At 46.7% G+C, this 20,878-nt stretch overlaps 2 protein-coding genes across 2 annotated transcripts in view; one reads left to right on the forward strand and one right to left on the reverse strand.

The window, feature by feature from the left end:
- The window catches only part of LOC132807989 (uncharacterized), a 233,927-nt gene that overhangs the window by 196,739 nt on the left and 16,310 nt on the right, over window positions 1-20,878 (reverse strand). The gene's annotated exons all lie outside the window — the stretch shown is intronic.
- Window positions 65-20,557, forward strand: LOC132807979 (gastrula zinc finger protein XlCGF26.1-like). The gene is made up of 4 exons (XM_060821868.1): window positions 65-1,281; window positions 5,761-5,767; window positions 6,489-6,628; window positions 19,396-20,557. The coding sequence occupies exons 1-4, from the start codon at window positions 239-241 to the stop codon at window positions 20,012-20,014; spliced, it is 1,809 nt and encodes a 602-aa protein (XP_060677851.1). The 5' UTR covers window positions 65-238; the 3' UTR covers window positions 20,015-20,557.

A 20,878-nucleotide genomic window follows, 5' to 3' on the forward strand; every position in this document is an offset into this window, starting at 1 on the left:
TCTGACAGTCATTCAATCCATCGAGACTGCAATAATTTTTTACTGTGATTCTGTGAGAAGGAGCAAAGTTTTTTGGTTCCTGTTTAAGTACGTTTTCAGCATCAGTGGGACTGGATGAGAGACCCTACTGTTGCAGTGCACTTGAGTGTGAAGCCAGAAACAGCTCTACAGCCTGGAAAGAGGAATTCACGGTGAGGAGGGGCTCTACACGCATTTGTGTACAGCTGGAGCTTCGGCCATGGAGAAACCTGAGGAATCCCACCCCGAGGAGGAATCGTGGAAGTGTGGTGACTGCGGGAAAGGCTTCCGTGCTCCATCTGCCCTGGAGATTCATCGGCGCAGTCACACCGGAGAGAGGCCATTCATCTGCCCCAAGTGTGGGAAGGCCTTCAGCAATTCCTCTGCCCTTATGAGGCACCGGTGGGTCCACACAGGGGAGAGGCCCTTCAGCTGCCCTGATTGTGGGAAGGACTTCAGTTATTCTTCTGACCTGCAGACCCATCGACGGGTCCACACGGGGGAGAGGCCGTTCTCCTGCACTGTGTGTGGGAAGGCCTTCAGCACCTCCTCCACCCTCCTGACCCACTGGCGGGTCCACACTGGGGAGAGGCCATTCACTTGTTCCGAGTGCAGGAAGGGATTCACTCAGGAGGGCAAGTTGCGGATGCACCAGCGGGTCCACACTGGGGAGAAGCCTTTCAGCTGCCCCGAGTGTGGGAAGGCCTTCAACGATTCCTCTTCCCTTCAGACCCACAAGTGGGTCCACACGCAGGAGAGGCCGTTCCCCTGCACAGAGTGCGGCAAGCTCTTCAGCAATTCCTCCACCCTGCTGAAGCACCAGCGGGTCCACACAGGGGAGAGGCCCTTCAGCTGCCCCGAGTGTGGGAAGGGCTTTACCCAGATGTCCGTCCTGCTGATCCACCAGCGGATCCACATCGGTGAGAAGCCTTTCTGCTGCCCTGAGTGTGGGAAGGGATTCACTCAGAAGGGCAACTTGCGCACGCACCAGCGGGTCCACACCGGGGAGAGGCCCTTCAGCTGCCCCAAGTGCGGAAATGCCTTCAGCGATTCCTCCACCCTACTGAAGCACCAACGGGTCCACACAGGGAAGAAGCCATTCCCCTGCCCCGAGTGTGGGAAGGCCTTTAGCAATTCCTCCGACCTGCTGAAGCACCAGCGTGTCCACACGGGGGAGAAGCCCTTCAGCTGTCCCGAATGTGGGAAGGCCTTCAGCGATTCCTCCGCCCTGGTGAAGCACCAGCGGGTCCACACGGGGGAGAGGTCCTTCAGCTGCCCCGAGTGTGGGAAGGGCTTTACCCGGGCAGCCACCCTGCGGAGGCACCAAGGAGTTCATGTGCCATCACAGGGGGATTGAAGGAGCGACTGCCGAGTGCCATTATGGACTGGGCTAACAACCCAGTTCTGGAACTCCCAGGTTTGAATCCCACCGCAGCAGATCGCGGATTTGGAATTCGGTCAGAAATCTGGAGGTCAGAATCGAACAATGAAACCATTGGGCGGGGTCGGGGGAAGCCCCATTCTGATTCAGTCACGTCCTTTTTAGGGAAGGAAACTGCTGTTGTTGTTCTCTCAGTCGTCCCAGCTGCATCCTTTCCCTGGTCTGGCCTACACGTGACTGCAGCCCTACAGCAGTGTAGTTGACTCCACCTGCTTCCTCCCACTTCTTTCCCTCCCGGCAGATGGGCAGGGAGAAACTTACTTGGAGACAGGGTATGGGTTGAAATCGCTGAGTGAGGCAATACTTCCTCCAGGTTAAGGCTGTAACAAAGATCCAATTACAAAGGGACAAGTCAGTGGTAACCAATAGTAAAGAAAGTGGGGGGTTGGGCTTTGATCTTGAGCTGTTTAAAAAGCAGCTACTTTTTCAACACCTTTTTGCTGAGGTGATCTGGAGCTGTAACAAAGTTGGGTTGCAATGAAGGTAACCTGAACTCTCTGGACGAGCTGACCAAGGCCCTTGAGTCCTTCGAAAAGAATAAAACTCCCGGAAGCTACGGCTTACCGGTCGAGCTCTATTCCGCTCTGTGGGACTTGATTGGCCAGGACCTGCGGAGGTGTATGTCAGTATGCTTCGAGCAGGTACCATGAGTGAATCCATGAGGAAAGGCATCATCACCTTCATCTACAAGCGGAAGGGGGAGAGGGAGGAATTCAAAAATTGGAGACCAATTTCACTGTTGAATGCGGATTACAAAATCCTGTCAAAGGTAATCGCCAACCGGGTCAGGTCTGCTCTGGGGTCGGTGATTCACCCTGACCAAACCTGTGCTGTGCCAGGCAGGAAGATCACTGAGAGTATCGCACTCCTCAGGAATACGATCGCCTACAAGCAGGACAGAGGGTTGGACACTTGCCTGATCAGCCTGGACCAGGAGAAAGCCTTTGACAGGATATCACACAGGTATATGAAAGATGTTCTCTCCAAAATGGGCTTTGGGGAGGGAATCTGCAATTGGATCAGACTGCTCTACACCAACATCATCAGTGCAGTCTCAATAGCTTCCCAGTCCGATCTGGAGTCAGGCAGGGCTGCCCTCTCTCTCCTGCCTTGTTTGTGTGCTGCATAGAGCCATTTGCCAAGTCTATCAGGAAGGATGCAAGCCTGAGAGGGTTGACTATTCCTAGTAGCGGGGGCCTGCAGGTTAAGGCCTCCCTGTACATGGATGACGTTGCCATTTTCTGCTCAGATCCGCTGTCCGTGCGCAGACTCATGTCCATTTGTGACCAGTTCGAATGGGCCTCGAGGGCCAAGGTAAACCGAGGCAAGAGCGAGGCCATGCTCTTCAGGAACTGGGCCGACCAATGCTCGATCCCCTTCACCGTCAGGACCGACCACCTGAAGGTGCTGGGTATTTGTTTCGGGGGGGCTGGGGCGCGTGCCAAGTCTTGGGAGGAGCGTATCAGCAAAGTGAGGCAGAAACTGGGCAGATGGAAGCTACGGTCGCTCTCCATCACGGAAAAAAACCTGGTCATCAGGTGTGAGGCACTGTCATTGCTATTATACATGGCACAGATCTGGCCTATTCCCAGAATCTGTGCAGCTGCAGTCACCCGGGCCATCTTCCAGTTTATATGGAGATCAATGATGGACTGGGTCTGAAGGGACTCGCTGTACAAAGATCTGGGCAACGGGGGAAAAAATACACCCAATGCCACCCTCACCCTGATGGCCACCTTTGTGTGTGGCTGCATCAAGCTGTGTGTGGATCCCTGGTACGCAAACACCAAGTGTCACTACGTACTGAGGTTCTACCTGTCCCCGGTGTTGCGAAGGATGGGCCTGGCCTCGCTGCCGCGGAACGCTCCGAGTAGTTGGACCGTTCCGTATCACCTGTCCTTCGTGGAGAAGTTTATGAAGAAAAACACCTTTGACCACAAGTCCATCAGGAAGTGGTCAGCACGTAGTGTCCCTGAGACCCTTTGGAAAAGGAGAGGGCGGATCCTATCGAGTGGTTCCCTGAGCAGACTGTCAAAGCCATTTGGCAGAATGCCTCATCGCCAGAACTTTCCAACAAGCACCAAGACATGGCTTGGCTGGTGGTGAGAAGGGTTCTACCTGTGAGATCCTTTATGCACGCCCGGACTCTCTGCCGCACCGCACGCTGCCCTCGAAGCGGCTGCAGGGGGGACGAGACTGTCACACACCTCCTTCTGGAATGTGCCTACGCAGATGAAGTCTGGAGAGGAATGCAAGTGGTGTTTGTCGAGGTTCGTTCCGAGCAGCGCCGTGACGCGGGACTCCGTGCTCTACGGCCTGTTCCCCGGGACGCACACCGAGACAAATATCAACTGTGCCTGGAGGATCATCAACTTGGTGAAGGACGCTCTCTGGGTGGTCTGAAACCTGTTGATCTTCCAGCTGAAGGAGTTGACCCAGACTGAGTGTTGCAGACTGGCACATTCCAAGGTCCAGGACTACGTGTTGAGGGACGCGCTGAAGCTTGGGGCAACTGCCACTAAGGCACGGTGGGGAAAGACCACTGTGTAACGTCTGCCTGCCTAATGAAGAACAGGGGGCCCATGCAGTCATTTGGACTCTGCTGACACCTCAGCTCAATATATGGGCATATGATTGAAAAATGTACAGACCTGTATATAAAAATGATAAATTCTGATCTTTGTATGTAAATGTTTACATATGTATGGCATGACCAACTGTACAAACCATCAAATTATTTTATGAATATATTTTTGAAATAAAAAATTATTGTATCAGACATGCGAGCTGTGCAAGGTTACCTTATGACATCTCCCACTTAGTTTAGACTGGCAGTTCTTTATAGGAACTTATCTCGGCACCAGACACCTAACTCAGCTGGGTAGGTTTCTCCCACCTGATGGACAGCTCAAGGCCTGTAGGAGTGATCAGTCAAGCACACACAGATCTGTCAATTAACTTCTCTTCCTTATGAATTATTGTCTTTCACTGTTATCTGTCTAATTAAGAACATGCAATGTTTTTGTAAACTTTTGTATAAAGGAAGCCACTTTGTATCAGTACATTGGAGTAGCCTGCTGGGGCACTTGAAGAGCTGCTACCCTACACTGCTAGGTTATTAGAACCTAGTTAGTTCAGCGTTTGGGTATCAGTGTTACATTGTAACAGTGATGCTACGAGTGAATAAAGGGGATGACTAAGATTAAACTAAACTGTCTGTAAGAGGTTTTTATTCCAGACCTCCAAAGAGTATGATCTTTGGGACGAACCAAGAAAGAGAGGCTTACGGGTTTGAGTCCATAAGGGCTTCCCTAGGCCATGTCAAATCTGTACTTTAACAATAGCAAGGGATAAAACAAGAAAAATGAAAGAAAATTAGACATAAATGCACATTTGGTGCTCATGCTTAAAGGTTGTTCATTAGATAGTAAACCAGAATTGGAGTCTCCCAGGATTCTTATCATGCCCTACTTGTGGAATTCCCACTCCCTTACATCTAAGTATTAGTACCCAGCTATGACTTATAACAATACTTTCATCAACAGAAATAAAACGTCTGTTATCTAATAGACATAGAAATATACAACACGGAAATAGACTTTTTGATCCAACACATCCATGCTATCCTATATAAGTCTAGTGACCCATTTGCCAGCATTTAGCCCATATCCCTCCAAACCCTTCCTATTCACACACCCATCCAGGTGCCTTTTAAATGCTGTAATTGTACCAGCCTCCACCACCACTCTGGCCTATTTACTCTACCCACCCTTCAGGATTGTATGAACCTCTACCCGGTCACCCTCAGCCCCGACACTCCAGGGGCAACAGCCCCATCCTATTCAGCCTCTCCTTATACCACAAATTAACCAACACTGGCGACATCCTTATCAATCTGTCCTTCACCCTTTCAAGTTTTACAACATCCTTCATGTCCTATAGCAGGGAAACCAGAATCGAATGCAATATTTCAAAAGCGGCCTAACCAGTGTCCTAGACAGCTGCACTGTGACCTCCCAACTCCTACACCCAATGGATTCAATGGGCCAAATGGCCTTTTTCTGCACTGCAGGGATTTTATGATTGCTTCATATAGTGTATATCTGATATTCACTGTTGTACAGGCTGCATGGCTATGAATGTTCACCTTCTAATGTTGTAATGGAATTACATCCTGTATTTCTTGTAATAATTTTTATTTAATAGGTCAGCAGGAAGTCATTCAGCAACTTTACTGGCTTTCTTTTCTGAAGCACCCTTGACATGTCATTTTCAAAACCTTGACTCGGCTCCATTTCCAGCCCCTTTGTAGGAAGGTTGTTCCAGGTCATTGTCACCTAAATGAAGTTTTCCTCTTAATATATACTTCACGCTACCTGGCTGCGTGAGGGTTTTCGGGTTTTTGTGTCATGGATAATATATGATCAGCAGGTATCTGGCAATCTACAGGAATTGTCACCGATGTTATGTTCATTTGACTGGACTGACTGTGATCAATTATTTTGTGATTTTATTTGCAGGAAGACATGGGGAAAGAAATCTGAAACCAAAAGACACATCAACTTCTGGCAGAGCCACTTGATTCACTGGGACTTTAATATCAGCAGCCATTCACATCGAGAAGACATGTTTGCTTTTGTTTGCTTGAAAGATTTTGGACACTGGTGTGGCAGGAAGAATACTGAGACACCCGAGTGAGGGAGATTCAATGCGCTGACTGTGAAAAGTGCTTCATACCATTTACTCAGCTTGGAGGATCAAAATCTCACCCCTCACGGTGGGGAGAGACTGTGTACCCTTTCCGTTTGTAATTTGAAACACAGAGTGAGACAAGGAAAGCTTCCCCCCATGTGGAAATGTTGGTACTGTGGGAGAAGATGCCCTTTCCTATCGATGTTGGAACCCCACAGACGCGTTCACATGGGGAAGAGGGGAGAGGCTGTTCACCCGCTCCGTGTGCAGACAGGGATTTAGTGAGACGGGCCATCTGCAGACGCACCAGCGGGTCCATGTGGAAGAGATGCCGTAGAAGTGCTCCATGTGCGGGAGGGAGTTCACTCGGTCATCTACACTGCTGGCCCACCAGCGGGTCCACACCGGAGAGAGGCCATTCACTTGCTCACCGTGCAGGAAGGGCTTCACCCGCTCCTCCCACCTGCAGAGACACCAGTGAGTTCACCTGCCATTGAAGGAGCTTCAGCCGAATGCCATTATCGACTGCATTAATAACCCAGTTCTGGGGACTCCTGGGTTTGAATAGCAGATGGTGGAGTTGGAAGTCAGTCAGAAACCTGGAGTTCAGAACCTCATGATGAGAAAAACATCCCTATCCGATTCACTCATGTTTTAGGGAAGGAAACTGCTGTTGTGGGAAAGGAATCACTCAGCTGCAGGCTTTACCTGGTCTGGTCTACACGTGACTCCAGGCCCACAGCAGTCTGGTTGACTCTCGACAGCCCCTCGGCAAATGAGCGGGGAGAATCTTACTTGGAGACAAGGTATGGGTTGCAATTGCTGAGTGAAGCAATACTTCCTCCGGGTTACGGCTGTACCAAGGATCCAATTACAAAGGGACAACTCAGCTGACCAACAGTGAAGGAAGTGGGGTGCAGGGGAATGTGTACGCTTTGACCTTGAGCTGTTAAAAATGCAAATAAGCTACTTTTTCTGTGCCTATTTGCTGGGGAGATCTGAAGCTGTAACAAAGTGGGTCACAATAAAAGTTAGGCAGCATCTGAGGAGCAGGAAAATCGACATTCCAGGCAAAAGCTGATTCCTGATGAAGGGCTTTTGCCCGAAATGTCGATTTTCATGCTCCTCGGATGCTGCCTGACCTGCTGTGCTTTTCTAGCACCACTCTAATCTAAACTCTGATCTCTAGCATCTGCAATCCTCACTTTTGCCACGATAAAGGTTACCTGAACTTACCGAAGGACTCAGACATGGAAGGCTATGAGATCCAGCAGGTTTTTCTTTGAAAGCTGCTCGTTTCTTTCAATCTCCAGTGTGAGGTTTCTAATTGAAGGAGCAGTCAATGTGTAGCTCGTATTATTCGAAATTGTTCATTTTTCAGGACTGCAGTTTCATCATTTCCTCAGCATTGTAAAGTTTACTGACACCAGTGGGAGGTGTGGGCTGTTTTCATTAGAAACAAAGTTAAAAATCACACAACACCAAGTTATAGTCCAACAGGTTTATTTGGAAGCACTAGCTTTTGGAGCGCTGCTCCTTCATTGGTTGCTGTGGAGCAGGATCATAAGACAGAGTATTTGTAGCAAAATGACATTGAATGATATATTGAACAAACCTAGATTGCTTTGAAGTGTTTCATCTTTAGAATGTGTTTCAGATTTCAGTTCATTAATATATAAATCCCAGAACTTCTTTTAAGTCACACTCTCGAGATAACTGAAGGTTTTATAAAAAGAGGTGACATCTCAGCTCAGACAATGCATGAAAGGTGTGAGGTTTGAGCCTGTCTTGAGTCAGACTGGTTCTATTTCCAAAGTAGGAATTGATAAAATATTACATGGAGTAATTGCCTGCAGATTGTGCACTTTTTGAACAAAATAGAATGTATCTACAAATATAATTCTGCAAATGCAAATTTACCCCATAGTCTTATGTGTTTCTTTGCTGCACAGGACCTCCAACCAACACTATACACCAGATATATTGATGATCTTTCTTCCTCTGGACCCATGGTGAGGAGTCACTGAACTAACGACACTGATATTAACATGTTTCATCCCACCATCACACTCACCATGGACTACTCTTTCATATCTGTCTCATTTTTGGACACATGCGTCTCTATCAAGGATGGGTATCTCAGCACTTCTCTGTACCACAAACCCACGGATAACCTGACAGTGCTAAACTTCTCTAGTGAAACATATTAAATAACCATCCTCTATGGACAAGCCCTTCACATACACAGGATCTGTTCAGGTGAGGAGGAACGAGACAGACACTTGGAAGTACACAAGCATGCTCTCATAAGAACGGGGTACAATGCTCAACTCATCAACTGCCACAGCGAGAAACTGTAATGATCTTCGGAGACAGACATGAGCTGCAACCAATATGGTTCTCTTTGTTGTCCAGTCCTACTTGGGAGCCGAAACACTATGTCATGTTCTTTGCAGCCTGCAACATAGTACTGATGCGGATGAGCACCTCGCCAAGTCCTTCCCCATACCTCCACTTCTCGACTTCAAACAACTGCCAAACCTTAAACAGATCATTGTTCACAGCAAACTGCCTGGCCTTCAGGGCAACATGATACAACCCTGCCATGGCAGACGATGCAAGACGTGTTAGAGTGACGATACGTTACCATCATGACACGTGGGGACACCACCCACCATGAGAATGGCAGGTACTCACGTGACTCAGCCAGCATTGTTTATCTCATACTCTGCAGGCAATGATGCCCTGAGGCATGGTATCTTGGCGAGACCGAGTGGAGGCTACAGTAACGGATGAATGGACACTGTACAATCGTCAGCCAGGAATGTTCCCTCCCAGTCGGGGAACACTACAGCAGTCCAGGACATTCAGCCTCGGACCTTCAGGTGACCATCCTCCAAGGCAGACTTCAGGACAGGCAACAATGGAAAGTGGCTGGGCAGAGGCTGATAGCCAAGTTTGGTACCTATGGGGATGGCCTCAACCAGGACTTTGGGTTCATGTCACACTACAGGTGACCCCACTAGACTAAACACTCTCCCACACATACACGCACACAAGCACGCATTCACACAAACACATGCTCCTCCACACCAACACACTCATGCAGACCCTCTCTCATACACATCCACTCTCTCAAATGCTCACACACACACACCCTCTCACAGCCTTATACCCCATTACACCCGCACACAGACACAGACACAATCACTTGGTTTCGCCTGTACACACACATTTATGTTTGTGGGTTGAATTTGTACTTGCAGAATTACATTTTATTTTGCTCAAAAACGCTGTACCTCCCACTTTAGAAATAGAATCAGTCTGACCTAACATTGGGACACAGACAGACTTTAACTTAACACCTTCAATGCATTATTTGATTGAGATGACACCTATTGTGAAAACCTATCTTGAGAACATAACTTTTAAAAAGTTTTGGGATTTACATACGAAGGAATCAAAACGAACATGGTCATTCTAAAAGATGATAGAAGTAAGCTACATTTGTTTAATATTACATCCCATGACTCTGCAATCCTGTTGCTCAAGAGTCTGTGTATTATGATTCTGCTCCACAACCATCCGATGAAGAAGCAGCGCTTCGAAAGCTAGTGATTCCAAATAAATCGGAAATAAGTAAATAAACGGTTGGACTATAACTTGGCATTGGGTGATTTTTAACTTTGAAAATCGGTCAGTAATAACCAGCATCTCCATACTGCGCATGCTCCTCGGTGTCAGCAACCACTCCGCGTGTTGCTCATGCGACACGGGGAAACGCCCCACGGTCTTGTTTTGGTGAACCAATGGGACGCTCTGGAGGACCGGATGGGGACTGGTCCTCCTGCCAATCACAGAAAACCCATAGACTGGATGTGGAAGGAGGATCATGTGCTTCTGGGGTTGATGCTGCTTCTCTCTCTCTCTCTCTCTGAGTTAAGATTGAGCTTCAGGGTAGACTGCAACCTTCTTCCTCTGTCCAACATCTGTGAGTATTGTGCTCTCTTTTCTCACCCCATTTTCCATTCCGGGTTCAGCTGTTGACTTGCAGAAACTGAAGCGAAATGGAGTGAATCCAGGGAGGGGACAGGTTCTGGGAAAGTTAGTTCAGTTCTGTGTCTCAATTGAAAAACACAGGGCAAATTCAGGAACCTTTTATCAGAAATGATGTGTAAATGTACAGATCTAGATGTCATTCTGCACCAGTCACTGCCAGTTGTCAGACAGATGCAGCAAGCAATCAGCAAGGCAAGTGGTGTATTAGCAAGAGGAATTGAGCTGAGAGGTGGGGACGCCTTCCTGCAGTTAGAGCGTCATTGAATATGTCCAAGGCTGAGTTCATCTGATTTTTGAACAACAACGAAGTGGATGGTTATGGGGAAAGGCAAAAAAAAATGGTTTTAAGACCAGTATAGTTTGGTTACAGAAACAGACTAGTCCATGCTGATCAATTATCCTAATCTAGTCCTATTTGGCAGCACTTGGTCCATATCCCTTTAAACCCTTCCTATTTATAGACCAATCCAGATGCCTTTTAAATGCTGTAATTATACCAGCCTCCACCACTTCCTCTGGCTGGTCATTCCATACACACACCACTCTTGTGAAAAAGCCCCCCTTAGCTCCCTATTATATCTTTCCCCTCTCACCCTAAACTTTTAGTGAGAGGACTCCCCACCTCACAGAGAAGACTTTGTCTATTTGCCCTATCCATGCCCCTCTGTAAGGTCACCCCTCAGCCTCTGACACTCCAAGGAAAACAGCCCCAGCCTATTTAGCCTCACCCAAGAGCCCAAATCTTTCAAACCGGTAACATCCTGGTGAATCTTTTCTGAACCCTTTCAAGTTTCACAACATCCTTCTGATGGGAAGGAGGCCAGAGTTGCACGCAATATTTCAAATGTGGCCTCACCAATGTCCTGTACAGATGCAACATCACCTCCCAACACCTTTACTCAATGCTCTAACCAAGAAAGGACAGCATACCAAATACTGCCTTCACTATCCTATCTATGTGTGGCTTTACCTTTAAGGAACTATGAACTGCAGTCCAAGGTCTCTTTGTTCAGCAACACTCCCCAGGACCTTACCATAAAGTGTATAAGTCCTGCACTGATTTGTTTTTCCAAAATGCAGCACCTCGCATTTATCTGAATTCAACTTCATTCATGTATTTATCCTAATGTCTTTTAAATGTTCTAACTGTACCTGCATCCACCCCTTCATCTGGACATGCATTTCACACACAAACCACTTTGTGTTTTAAAAAATAAAGTACCCATTATGCCTTTTTAAAATCTTTCTCCTCTCTCTTTCAAATTTGCTGCCTAATCTTGAACCCCCACCAAGGGAAAAGATATCTGCCATTCACCTTATCTACACCCCTTATGATTTTATAATCCTCGATAAGGTCACCTCTCAACCTCCTCTGCTCCAGTGGAAATATTTCCAGCTTATCCACCTCGGTGTAGGTATCTTCATATCCACTTATGTTGGTGCAGGCTCAACAGGCTAAACAGCCTGTTCCTGCTCCCAATTCTTTCTCTGTGTTCAGGAAAGCAAGAGACCATAAAACACAGGAGAGTAAATTAGATGTCTCAGCCCATCAGGGCTGCTCTGCCATTAAATCATGGATGGTAAGCTTCTCAATCCCATTCTCCCACTTTCTCCCCGTAACCCTCGATTTCCCCCCGATACTCAAGAACCTATCTACCTCAGTCTTAAATATACTCCGTGACTAGCGTCCACAGCCTTCTGTAGCAGTGACTTCCACATGTTCACCACTGTCTGGCTGAAACGATTTCTCTTTATCTTTGTTCTAAAAGGTCTTCCTTTTATTCTAATGCTGTGCCCTCAGGTGCTAGTCTTTCCTACCAATGGAAACATCTTCCCCATGTGCACTCTGTCCAGACCATTCAGTATTCTCTGTTTCAACTAGATTCCACCCACCCTCTCCCGAGTGAGGGCCTGTTGATCAGCATGAACCAGACCCTTCAGGATGAGGTACAGCAAGGATTAGGTTCAGCAAAGTCAGAATGGAGGGAGTGTGTGTTGGATGGAGATTTTTCAGCTTTTTCGAGGGTGAGAGGAAAGAAAATTCAATATAAATTAGAATTGATAGGATGGGCCAAGGAGTAGCAGAATGAGTTTAATTTAGATAAATGAGTTGTTGCATTGTAAGGCAAATCAGGGCATGACTGACACAGTTAATGGGGAGTGTTGCTGAACAAAGAGACCTTGCAGGTTCTAGTTCGTTGAAAGTGCAATTGCAGGGAGACAGGATAGTGAAGAAGGCATTTGGTACGTTTTCCTTTACTGGTCAGAGCATTGAGTATAGGAGGTGGGAGATCATTGTCATGGCCGCACAGGACACTGGTTAGGCCACTTTTGGAATAGTATGTGCAATTCTGGGCCCCCTCCTATGGAACAATGTTGTGAAACTAGAAAGAGTTCAGAAAAAATTTACAAGGATGTTGGCAGAGTTGGAGGGTTAGAGCTAAAGGGAGATGCTGAATAGGCCAGGGAGAATTTCCCTGCAGCATCAGAGGCTGAGGGGTGACCTTACAGAATTTTATAAGGGGTATGGATAGGGTGAATAGCCAAAATCTTTTCCCCATGGCAGGCGAATCCAAAACGGGAAGGCATAGCTTTCACGTGAGAGGGGAAAGATTTAAAACGGACCTGAGAGGCAACTTTTTCTCACACAGGGTAGTGCATGTTTGGAATGAGCTGCCAGAGGAAGTGATGGAGGCTGCTACAATTACAACATTTAAAAGGCATCTGGATGGGTACGTGAATGAGAAGGCTTTAGAGGGATACAGGCCAAATGCTGGCAAATGGGATTAGATTAATTTAGGATATCTGGTCGGCATGGATGAGTTGGACCGAGGGCTCAGTTTCTGTGCTGTATGACTCTAATCATCTTCCATGAAAACAGAAGTGTGATTGTGAAGGCTGGAGTTTCAGAGCAGCTTTCAAAGATGTTTTGCCCTTAATGGGAGCAGAAGTTACAATGAAATCTTTCAATTGTGAGACAGCAACTGAGTGCGTCTAGGATTTTGGTGGAAAGTGGGAATTCATTGCACTGTGTGGATAAAGTTCTTTAAGGTTTACCAGCAGTAAGTAAAGTGTGCTGAGCGGGGAGCCTAGTGAAGGGTTAGGTGGATTTTTGAGTTAAACTGCTCATTTTATTCAGCCTTCAACATTGTATTTCCAATGCTGTGCATCAGAAGGAGCGGTGAATCAGTAACGGGTATCGTTAGAAGCCTTACGGGTTTCAGTACTGCAGGTATTGCATTGTTTCATCAGCATTGTATTGCTTTTTGAAGGGGTCGGTGTGGACTTGTTGGGCCGAAGGGCCTGTTTCCACATTGTTAGTAATGTAAGCTAATCATTACTGGCAGCAGTGAGGTGTGGGCTATATTCACTAGAAATGATAAAGCAGTTAGATAACACACATACGAGAGGGCAGAGTGGGACTTGTCTTTTAATTTGCAGAAGATGGGAGATTCTGGGAGCTGTGATCCAGGACAAAAATAAGTGCGGTTAATCATAGAAGTCCTACAGTGTGGAAGTAAACTGTTCAGCCCCTCAAGTCCACGTTGGCCCCTCTGAAAAGCCTCCCCCATTCCCCCCCCCACCACCACCACCACCACCACCACCACCACCCAATCCAGTAATTTGCTGGTGGGTGAGATTAGGACTAGAGGTCATGGCCTCGAGGTCAGAGGGAGTCGGTTTAAGACACAGATGAGGAGGAACTGCTTTTCCCGGAAAACAGTGACTCCATGAAATTCTCTGCCTATGGAACCGGGAGAGACAGCTTCCCTAAGAATATTCAAGACACAGGTGAGTAGGTATTTGCATGGTGGGGATTTAAGGGTAGTTGGGATAATGCAGGTAGGAGGAGCTGAGATGATGGATAGATCAGCCATGATCTTAATGAATGACAGAGCAGGCTTGACAGGCCAAATGGCCTACTCCTGCTTCTATTACTATGAAACTATAACCCTGCATTTCCCATGGCTAACCCAGGTAACCTGCACATCCCTGGGCAATTTAGCATGGCCAGTGCAAATCAAGGCAGGTGAACAATGTTGTGATGTGAAAATGAACATCAAAGTATGATAGAAAGGGACAAGGAGAGTAAATGTCCCAGCAATCAAAGCTGGATTCTAAAGATCACAAAAATTGAAACTGAAGACTGTGTCTGAAGGTGTGCTGCATCATAACAAAAGTGAATGAATAGACTGCACACGTCGAACAGAATAATTAGATCTGAGACTCCTGACAGAGACATGGCTTCAGGGTGCCAAGGATTGGATCCTGAATATTGAAGGGATATGTGGCATTCTAGTCAAATGAGAAGCTAGGTAAAGGTAGAGGTACTGCCAATCAAAGCACTGATAACATGGTAGTCTGGTGTCAGCTCGGATTTCAGGTCCTGATTTCTTTGTCGTCTGTTGATCTCCCTGTTTCCACAGAGTAAAATGTCGGTCTGTTCTCAGCTCTGCAGGATTTCTGCTGAAACCTCTTACACCTTCCGGAACAATAAAACATTCAGTCAATCAAGGCCCAACCCACAATCTTCGAGTAAAAAGTGAGGTCTGCAGATGCTGGAGATCAGAGCTGAAAATGTGTTGCTGGTTAAAGCACAGCAGGTCAGGCAGCATCCAAGGAACAGGAAATTCGACATTTCGGGCCAGATTCCTGATGAAGGGCTCTGGCCCAAAACGTCAAATTTCCTGTTCCTTGGATGCTGCCTGACCTGCTGTGCTTTAACCAGCAACACATTTTCAACCCACAATCTCCCAGCCTGTCAACCATCCAGACAGAGAATCATCGTAGCAGGGAATAAACAAGAAAAATGAAACAAAATTGAGTATAAATAGGTGCTTGTACTTAATGTTTGTTCATTAGGACGTAAACCAGAAATTGGTGACTCCCAGGGTTCTTATAGTGCCCTAATTGAGGAATTCTCGCTCCCTTACATCTATGCCAGGTGTTGGATTGGACTGGATTGTGTTGGGATGTCTGGTCGGCATGTACTGTTTCCATGCTGTACATCTCTGACTCTAAGTATTACCACCCAGGCATGATTGATAAAAATATTTGCATCAACAGAAATAAAGCATCTGTTATCAAATAGACATAGAAACATACAGCACGGAAATAGACTTTGTGATCCAACACATCCATGCTGACAAGATATCCTATGTAAATTTAGGTCCAGTTGCCAGCATTTGACCTTTATCCCTCCAAACTCTTCCTATTCACATACCCATCTAGATGCCTTTTAAATGTAATTGTACTGACCACTTCCTCTGGCAGCTCAGTGCATAAACGCACCACCCTCTGTGTGAAAACATTTACCCTTGGGTCACTTTTAAATCTTTCCCCTCCCACCCTAAACCTATGCCCTCTGGTTTTGGAGACCCCCACCCTGGGGAAATGTGCTTCCCTATTTATTCCATTCATGCCCCACATGATTTTATAAACCTTGACAAGGTTATCCCTCTGCCTCTGATGCTCCAGGGAAACAGCCCCATACTATTCAGCCTCTCTCTTTATACCACAAACCCTCCAACCTTGGCGACATCCTTATCAATCTGTCCTGCATCCTTTCAAGTTTCACAACATCCTTCCTACCCAATAACAGGGAGACCAGAATCGAATGCAATATTCCAAAAGGAGCCTAACCAATGTCCTGTACAGCTGCACCATGACCTCCATATTCCTATACCCAATGCATTCAATGGACTAAATAGCCTTTTTGTGCACTGTAGGGGTTTTATGATTTTATTCTGTGACCCAGTCAATTTTAGTCATTATCTCTGGTGCATGGCGTGTCAGGGTGGGATCACTGGTAACAGAATTGCATGCAATCCTACAAAAGTGGCCTAACCAATGTCCTGTGAAGTGTACCAAACACCACCTTCACTGTCCTGTCTACCTGTGACTCCACTGTCAAGAACTAAAAGCCTGCCATAGTCATACAGCATGGAAACAGACCTTCAGTCCAACCAGTCCATGCCAACCATAATCCCACATTAAACCAGTCTCTCCTGCCTGCTCTTGGACTGTATCCCTTGAAACCTTTCTTATTCATGTACTGAAACAAATATCTTTTAATTCTACCGGCATCCACCACTGCCTCAGGAAGTTCATTCCACACATGAACCACCCTCTGTGTAAAATTAGTGTTTGAATAGCAAGGATGGAAAGGTTCAGAAAAGCTTTACAAGGATGTTTCCAGGGTTGGAGGGTTTGAGCTACAGGGAGAGGCTGCATAGATTGGACTGTTTTCCCTGGAGTGTTGGAGGCTGAGGGGTGATCTTCCTGTAAATTCATGAGGGGCATGGATAGGGTAAATAGACAAGGTCTCTTTCCTGGGGTCGGGAAGTCCAGAAGTAGAGGGCAGAGGTTGAGAATGAGAGGGGAATGATGTAAAGTTCCATGCAGAGGGTGGTGCGTGTATTGAATGAGCTGCCAGAGGAAGTCATGGAGGCTGGTACAATGATAACATTTACAATATCTCTGGATGGGTGTTTGAATAGGAAAGGTCGAGAGAGAGAGGGGCTGGTAAATGCAGCTAGATTAATTCTGGATATCTGGTCAGCATGGGCAAGTTGGACCGAAGGGTCTGTTTCCATGCTGTACATCTCCATGACATTGAGGTTGAATAAGTCCTGATCTGATTTGCAATTCCAAAATGCAGCACCTCGCATTTATCTGAATTAAATTCCATCTGCCACTCCTCAGCCCAAGATCCTATTTTAATCAGAGGCAACCTTCTTCGCTGTCCACTGAATCTCCAATTTTGGTGTCATCTGCAAACTTATTAACTATACCTACTATGTTCACATCCAAATCATTTTTATAAATGACAAAAAGTAGTGGATTCAGCACCGATCCTTGTGGCACCACTGGTCACAGGCTCCAGTCTGAAAAGGAACTCTCCAGCACCACCCTCTTTCTTTTACCTTCAAGCCAGTTCAGTATCCGGTTGACTAGTTCTCCCTGTATTTCATAAGATCTTACCTTGCTAACGAATTTTCCATGAGGAACTTTGTTTGATTGATTTCCTAAGCACAAAGCCATGCTGACTATCCCTAATTAGTCCTTGCCTTTCCAAATACATGCAAATCCTGTTTCTCAGCATTCCCTCCAACAACTTGCCTATCACTGATGTCGGCTCGCTGGTCTATAGTTCCCTGGCTTTTCCTTACCACCGTTCTTAAATAGTGGCACCACGTTAGCCACTCTCCAGTCTTCCAACACCTCACCTGTGACTAAGGATGATACAAATATCTCAGCAAGGGGCCCAAGAGTCACTTGCCTAGCTTCTGGGGATTTATCTACTTTTGTGTTTCAAGACATCCAGCTCTACCTCCTCTGTAATGTGGACATTTTTCAAGACGTCACCATCTATGTCCCCACATTCTATATCTTCCATGTCCTCCTTCACAGTAAACACTGATACTCATTTAGTATTTTCCTCATCTACTCCGGCTCCACACATAGGCTGCCCTTGTTGATCTTTGAGGGGCTGTATTCTCTCCCAATTACCCTTTTGTCCTTAATTTATAAAAACCCTTCTAATTCTCCTTAACCCTATTTGCCAAAGCTATCTCATGTCCCCTTTTTGCCCTCCTGATTTCCCTCTTAAGCATACCCCTACCGCCTTTATACTGTTCTAAGGATTCATTCGATTTGTCCTGTCCATACTTGTCATATGCTTCCTTCTTGTTAGCCAACTCCTCAATTTCTCTAGTCATCTAGCATTCCCTACACCTACCAGCCTTTTCTTTCACCCTAACAGGAACATACTGTCTCTGGACTCTTATTATCTCATATTTGAAGGCTTCCCATTTTCCAGCCTTCCCTTTACCTGTGAACATCTGCCTCCCAATCAACTTTTGAAAGTTTTTGCCCAATACCATCAAAATTAGCCTCCCTCCAATTTACTTTGAGATCCAGTCTGTCCCTTTCCCAAAGTGGTCCAGCACTGACACCTCAGTCACCTGCCCTGCCTTAGGTCAGGTTTTGCACCTTCTCTAGTAGGAACATCCACATACTGCCTCAGAAAATTGTCTTGTCCATGCTTAACAAATTCCTCTTGATCTAAACCCTGAACGCTGGCAGTCCTAGTCAATGTTTGGAAAGTTAAAATCCCCGACCATAACCATCCTATTATTCTTACAGATAACTGTTTCTCAATTTCCTGCTGATTATTAGAGGTTTATATTACAATCCCATAAGGTGATCATCCCTTTCTTATTTCTCAGTTCCACCCAAATAACTCCCCTGGATGTATTCCCAGGAATATCCTCCCTCAATACTATCCCTTATCAAAACACCACTCCCCACCTCTCTTGCCACCCCCCTTCCCCCCCGTATCTTTCCTGTGGCATTTGTATCCTGGAACATTGAGCTGTCCATCCCTGAGCCACATTTCTGTAGTTGCTATGATGTCCCAGTCCCATGTTTCTGACCATAAACCCTGATTTCACCTGCCTTCCCTGTTAGGTCTCTTGCTTTGACGTAAATGCAGTATAACTTCAGTCCTACGTTGTTCTCTGCATTATTCCTTCCTGCCCTGACTGTTTGATTCACTCCCTTTCCCAACTGTACGATACTCGGGTTAGTCTCTTTCCTCACTGTTTTCCTGGGACCCATCCCCCACCTTACTCATTCAGCAACTTCACTGGCTTTCTTTCTGCAAGCAGTCTTGACATTTTATTTTCATATCTTGATCCAGCACCTTTGTCGGCAGCTTGTTCTAGGTCATTGTCCCCTGAATGAAGTTTTCCTCCATACACACTTAAGGCTATCTGGCTGCATGAGGGTTTTCAGGTTTCTGTGACCTGGATAATGTGTGATCAGCAGGCACCTGGAAATCTACAGGAATTGCCATCAATGTATCTTTATTTAACTGTACTGACCGTGATCACTTATTTTGTGAGTTTATTTTTGCAGGACACTAGTGTGGCAGGAAGAATACTAAGACACCCGAGTGAGGGAGATTCAGTGGGCTGACTGTGGAAAAAGTGCTTCAAACCATTTCCTCAGCTTGGGGGAATCAAAATCACACCCCTCACGGTGGGGACAGACTGTGTACCAGTTCTGTTTGTAATTTCAAACCCAGGTGACACAAGGAATACTCTCCCCATGGGGAAACCGTGGAAATGTGGGGACTGTGGGAAAGGATTCCCTTCCCCCTCAGTGCTGGAAATTCACAGACGTGTTCACAGCGGGGAGAAGCCGTTCATCTGCTCAGTGTGTGGGAAGGGATTCACAAATTCTTCCAACCTGCGGGCGCACCAGTGGGTCCACACGGGAGAGAAGCCCTTCACCTGCTTGGTGTGCAGGAAGGGGTTCACGCATTCATCTGCACTGCTGACCCACCAGCGGGTCCACACTGGGGAGAGGCCGTTCGGTTGCTCAGAGTGCGGGAAGGCTTTCCGTCGTGTGAGCAACTTGAGGAAGCACGAGCGGGTCCACACGGGGGAGAGGCCGTTCACCTGCCCCGAGTGTGGGAAGGGATTCATTGATTCTTCCAGCTTGCTGAACCACCAGCAGATCCACACAGGGGAAAGGCCATTCACCTGCTCTGTGTGCGGGAAAGGATTCAATCATATGAGCAATTTGCGGCAGCATAAGCGGGTCCACACTGGGGAGAGGCCATTCACCTGCCCCGAGTGTGGGAAGGGATTTACCAACTCTTCCCACCTGCTGACCCACCAGCGGATCCACACTGGGGAGAGGCCATTCACCTGCTCCAAGTGCAGGAAGGGCTTCACCTGCTCCTCCGACCTCCAGAGACATCAACGAGTTCACGTGCCATCACAGGGAAATTGAAGGAGTGACAGATAAGTACCATTTTTGACTAGACTATCAACCCCGTTCTGGGGTCTCCCAGGTTTGAATCCCACCGTGGTAGATGGCGCAATTGAAATCTGGAGTTCAGAATCAAATGATGAAACCATTTTCAGGGGAAGAAAAACCCCACCTTATTCACTCATCTCCTTTTTTAGAGAATGAAGCTACCTTTGCAGGAAAGGAATCACTCGGTTATTCCAGCTGCGTCCTTTACCTGGTCTGGCCTACCCCTGACTCCAGAGCCACAGCAGTGTGGTTGACTCTTGATTGCATCCCCCTCCTGTATATGAGCTGGAGAAACTAACTTGTACACAGGGTGTAGGCTGAAACTGCTGAGTGAGGCAATACTTCCTCCAGGTGAAGGCTGTACCAGGGATCCAGTTCCAAAGGGATAATTTGGTGCTGACCAATAGTAAAGTAAGTGGGGGATGGGGAGTGTGTGCACTTTGACCTTGAGCTTTTTATTTAAAAAAACGCTACTTTTCGTGCACTTTTTTTTTCTGGGAAAAATTGAAACTGTAATGAAGCAGGGTTGCAATAAACGTTACCGGAATTCACCGTCTGACTCAGACACTCATTGAAAGCTGCTTTTTGCTTTAAAGCTGCTAATTTCTTTCAACCTCCAGCACTAAGTTTCCAATGTCCTGGATCAGAAGTGAATGAGTGGCAGAATTGTGAGAAATTGTAAATTTTTCAGGAGTGCGGATTCATTGTTTCACCAGCATTGTAAGGTTTACTGGCAGCAGTGGGAGGTGTGGGCTCGAAACAAAGATTAAAAGTCTCACAACACCAGGTTACAGTCCAACAGGTTTATTTGGAAGTATTAGCTTTTGGGGCACCGCT

Source organism: Hemiscyllium ocellatum, assembly GCF_020745735.1.
Source record: "Hemiscyllium ocellatum isolate sHemOce1 chromosome 27 unlocalized genomic scaffold, sHemOce1.pat.X.cur. SUPER_27_unloc_29, whole genome shotgun sequence".
Taxonomy (NCBI): Eukaryota; Metazoa; Chordata; class Chondrichthyes; order Orectolobiformes; family Hemiscylliidae; genus Hemiscyllium; species Hemiscyllium ocellatum.

Coding starts and splice junctions, on each gene's coding strand:
- LOC132807979 (XM_060821868.1), top strand. CDS start 239: ATGGAGAAACCTGAGGAATCCCACCCCGAGGAGGAATCGTGGAAGTGT. Junction 6,629..19,395: donor TCCCACCTGCAGAGACACCA/GTGAGTTCACCT, acceptor GGAAATTCACAG/ACGTGTTCACAGCGGGGAGA.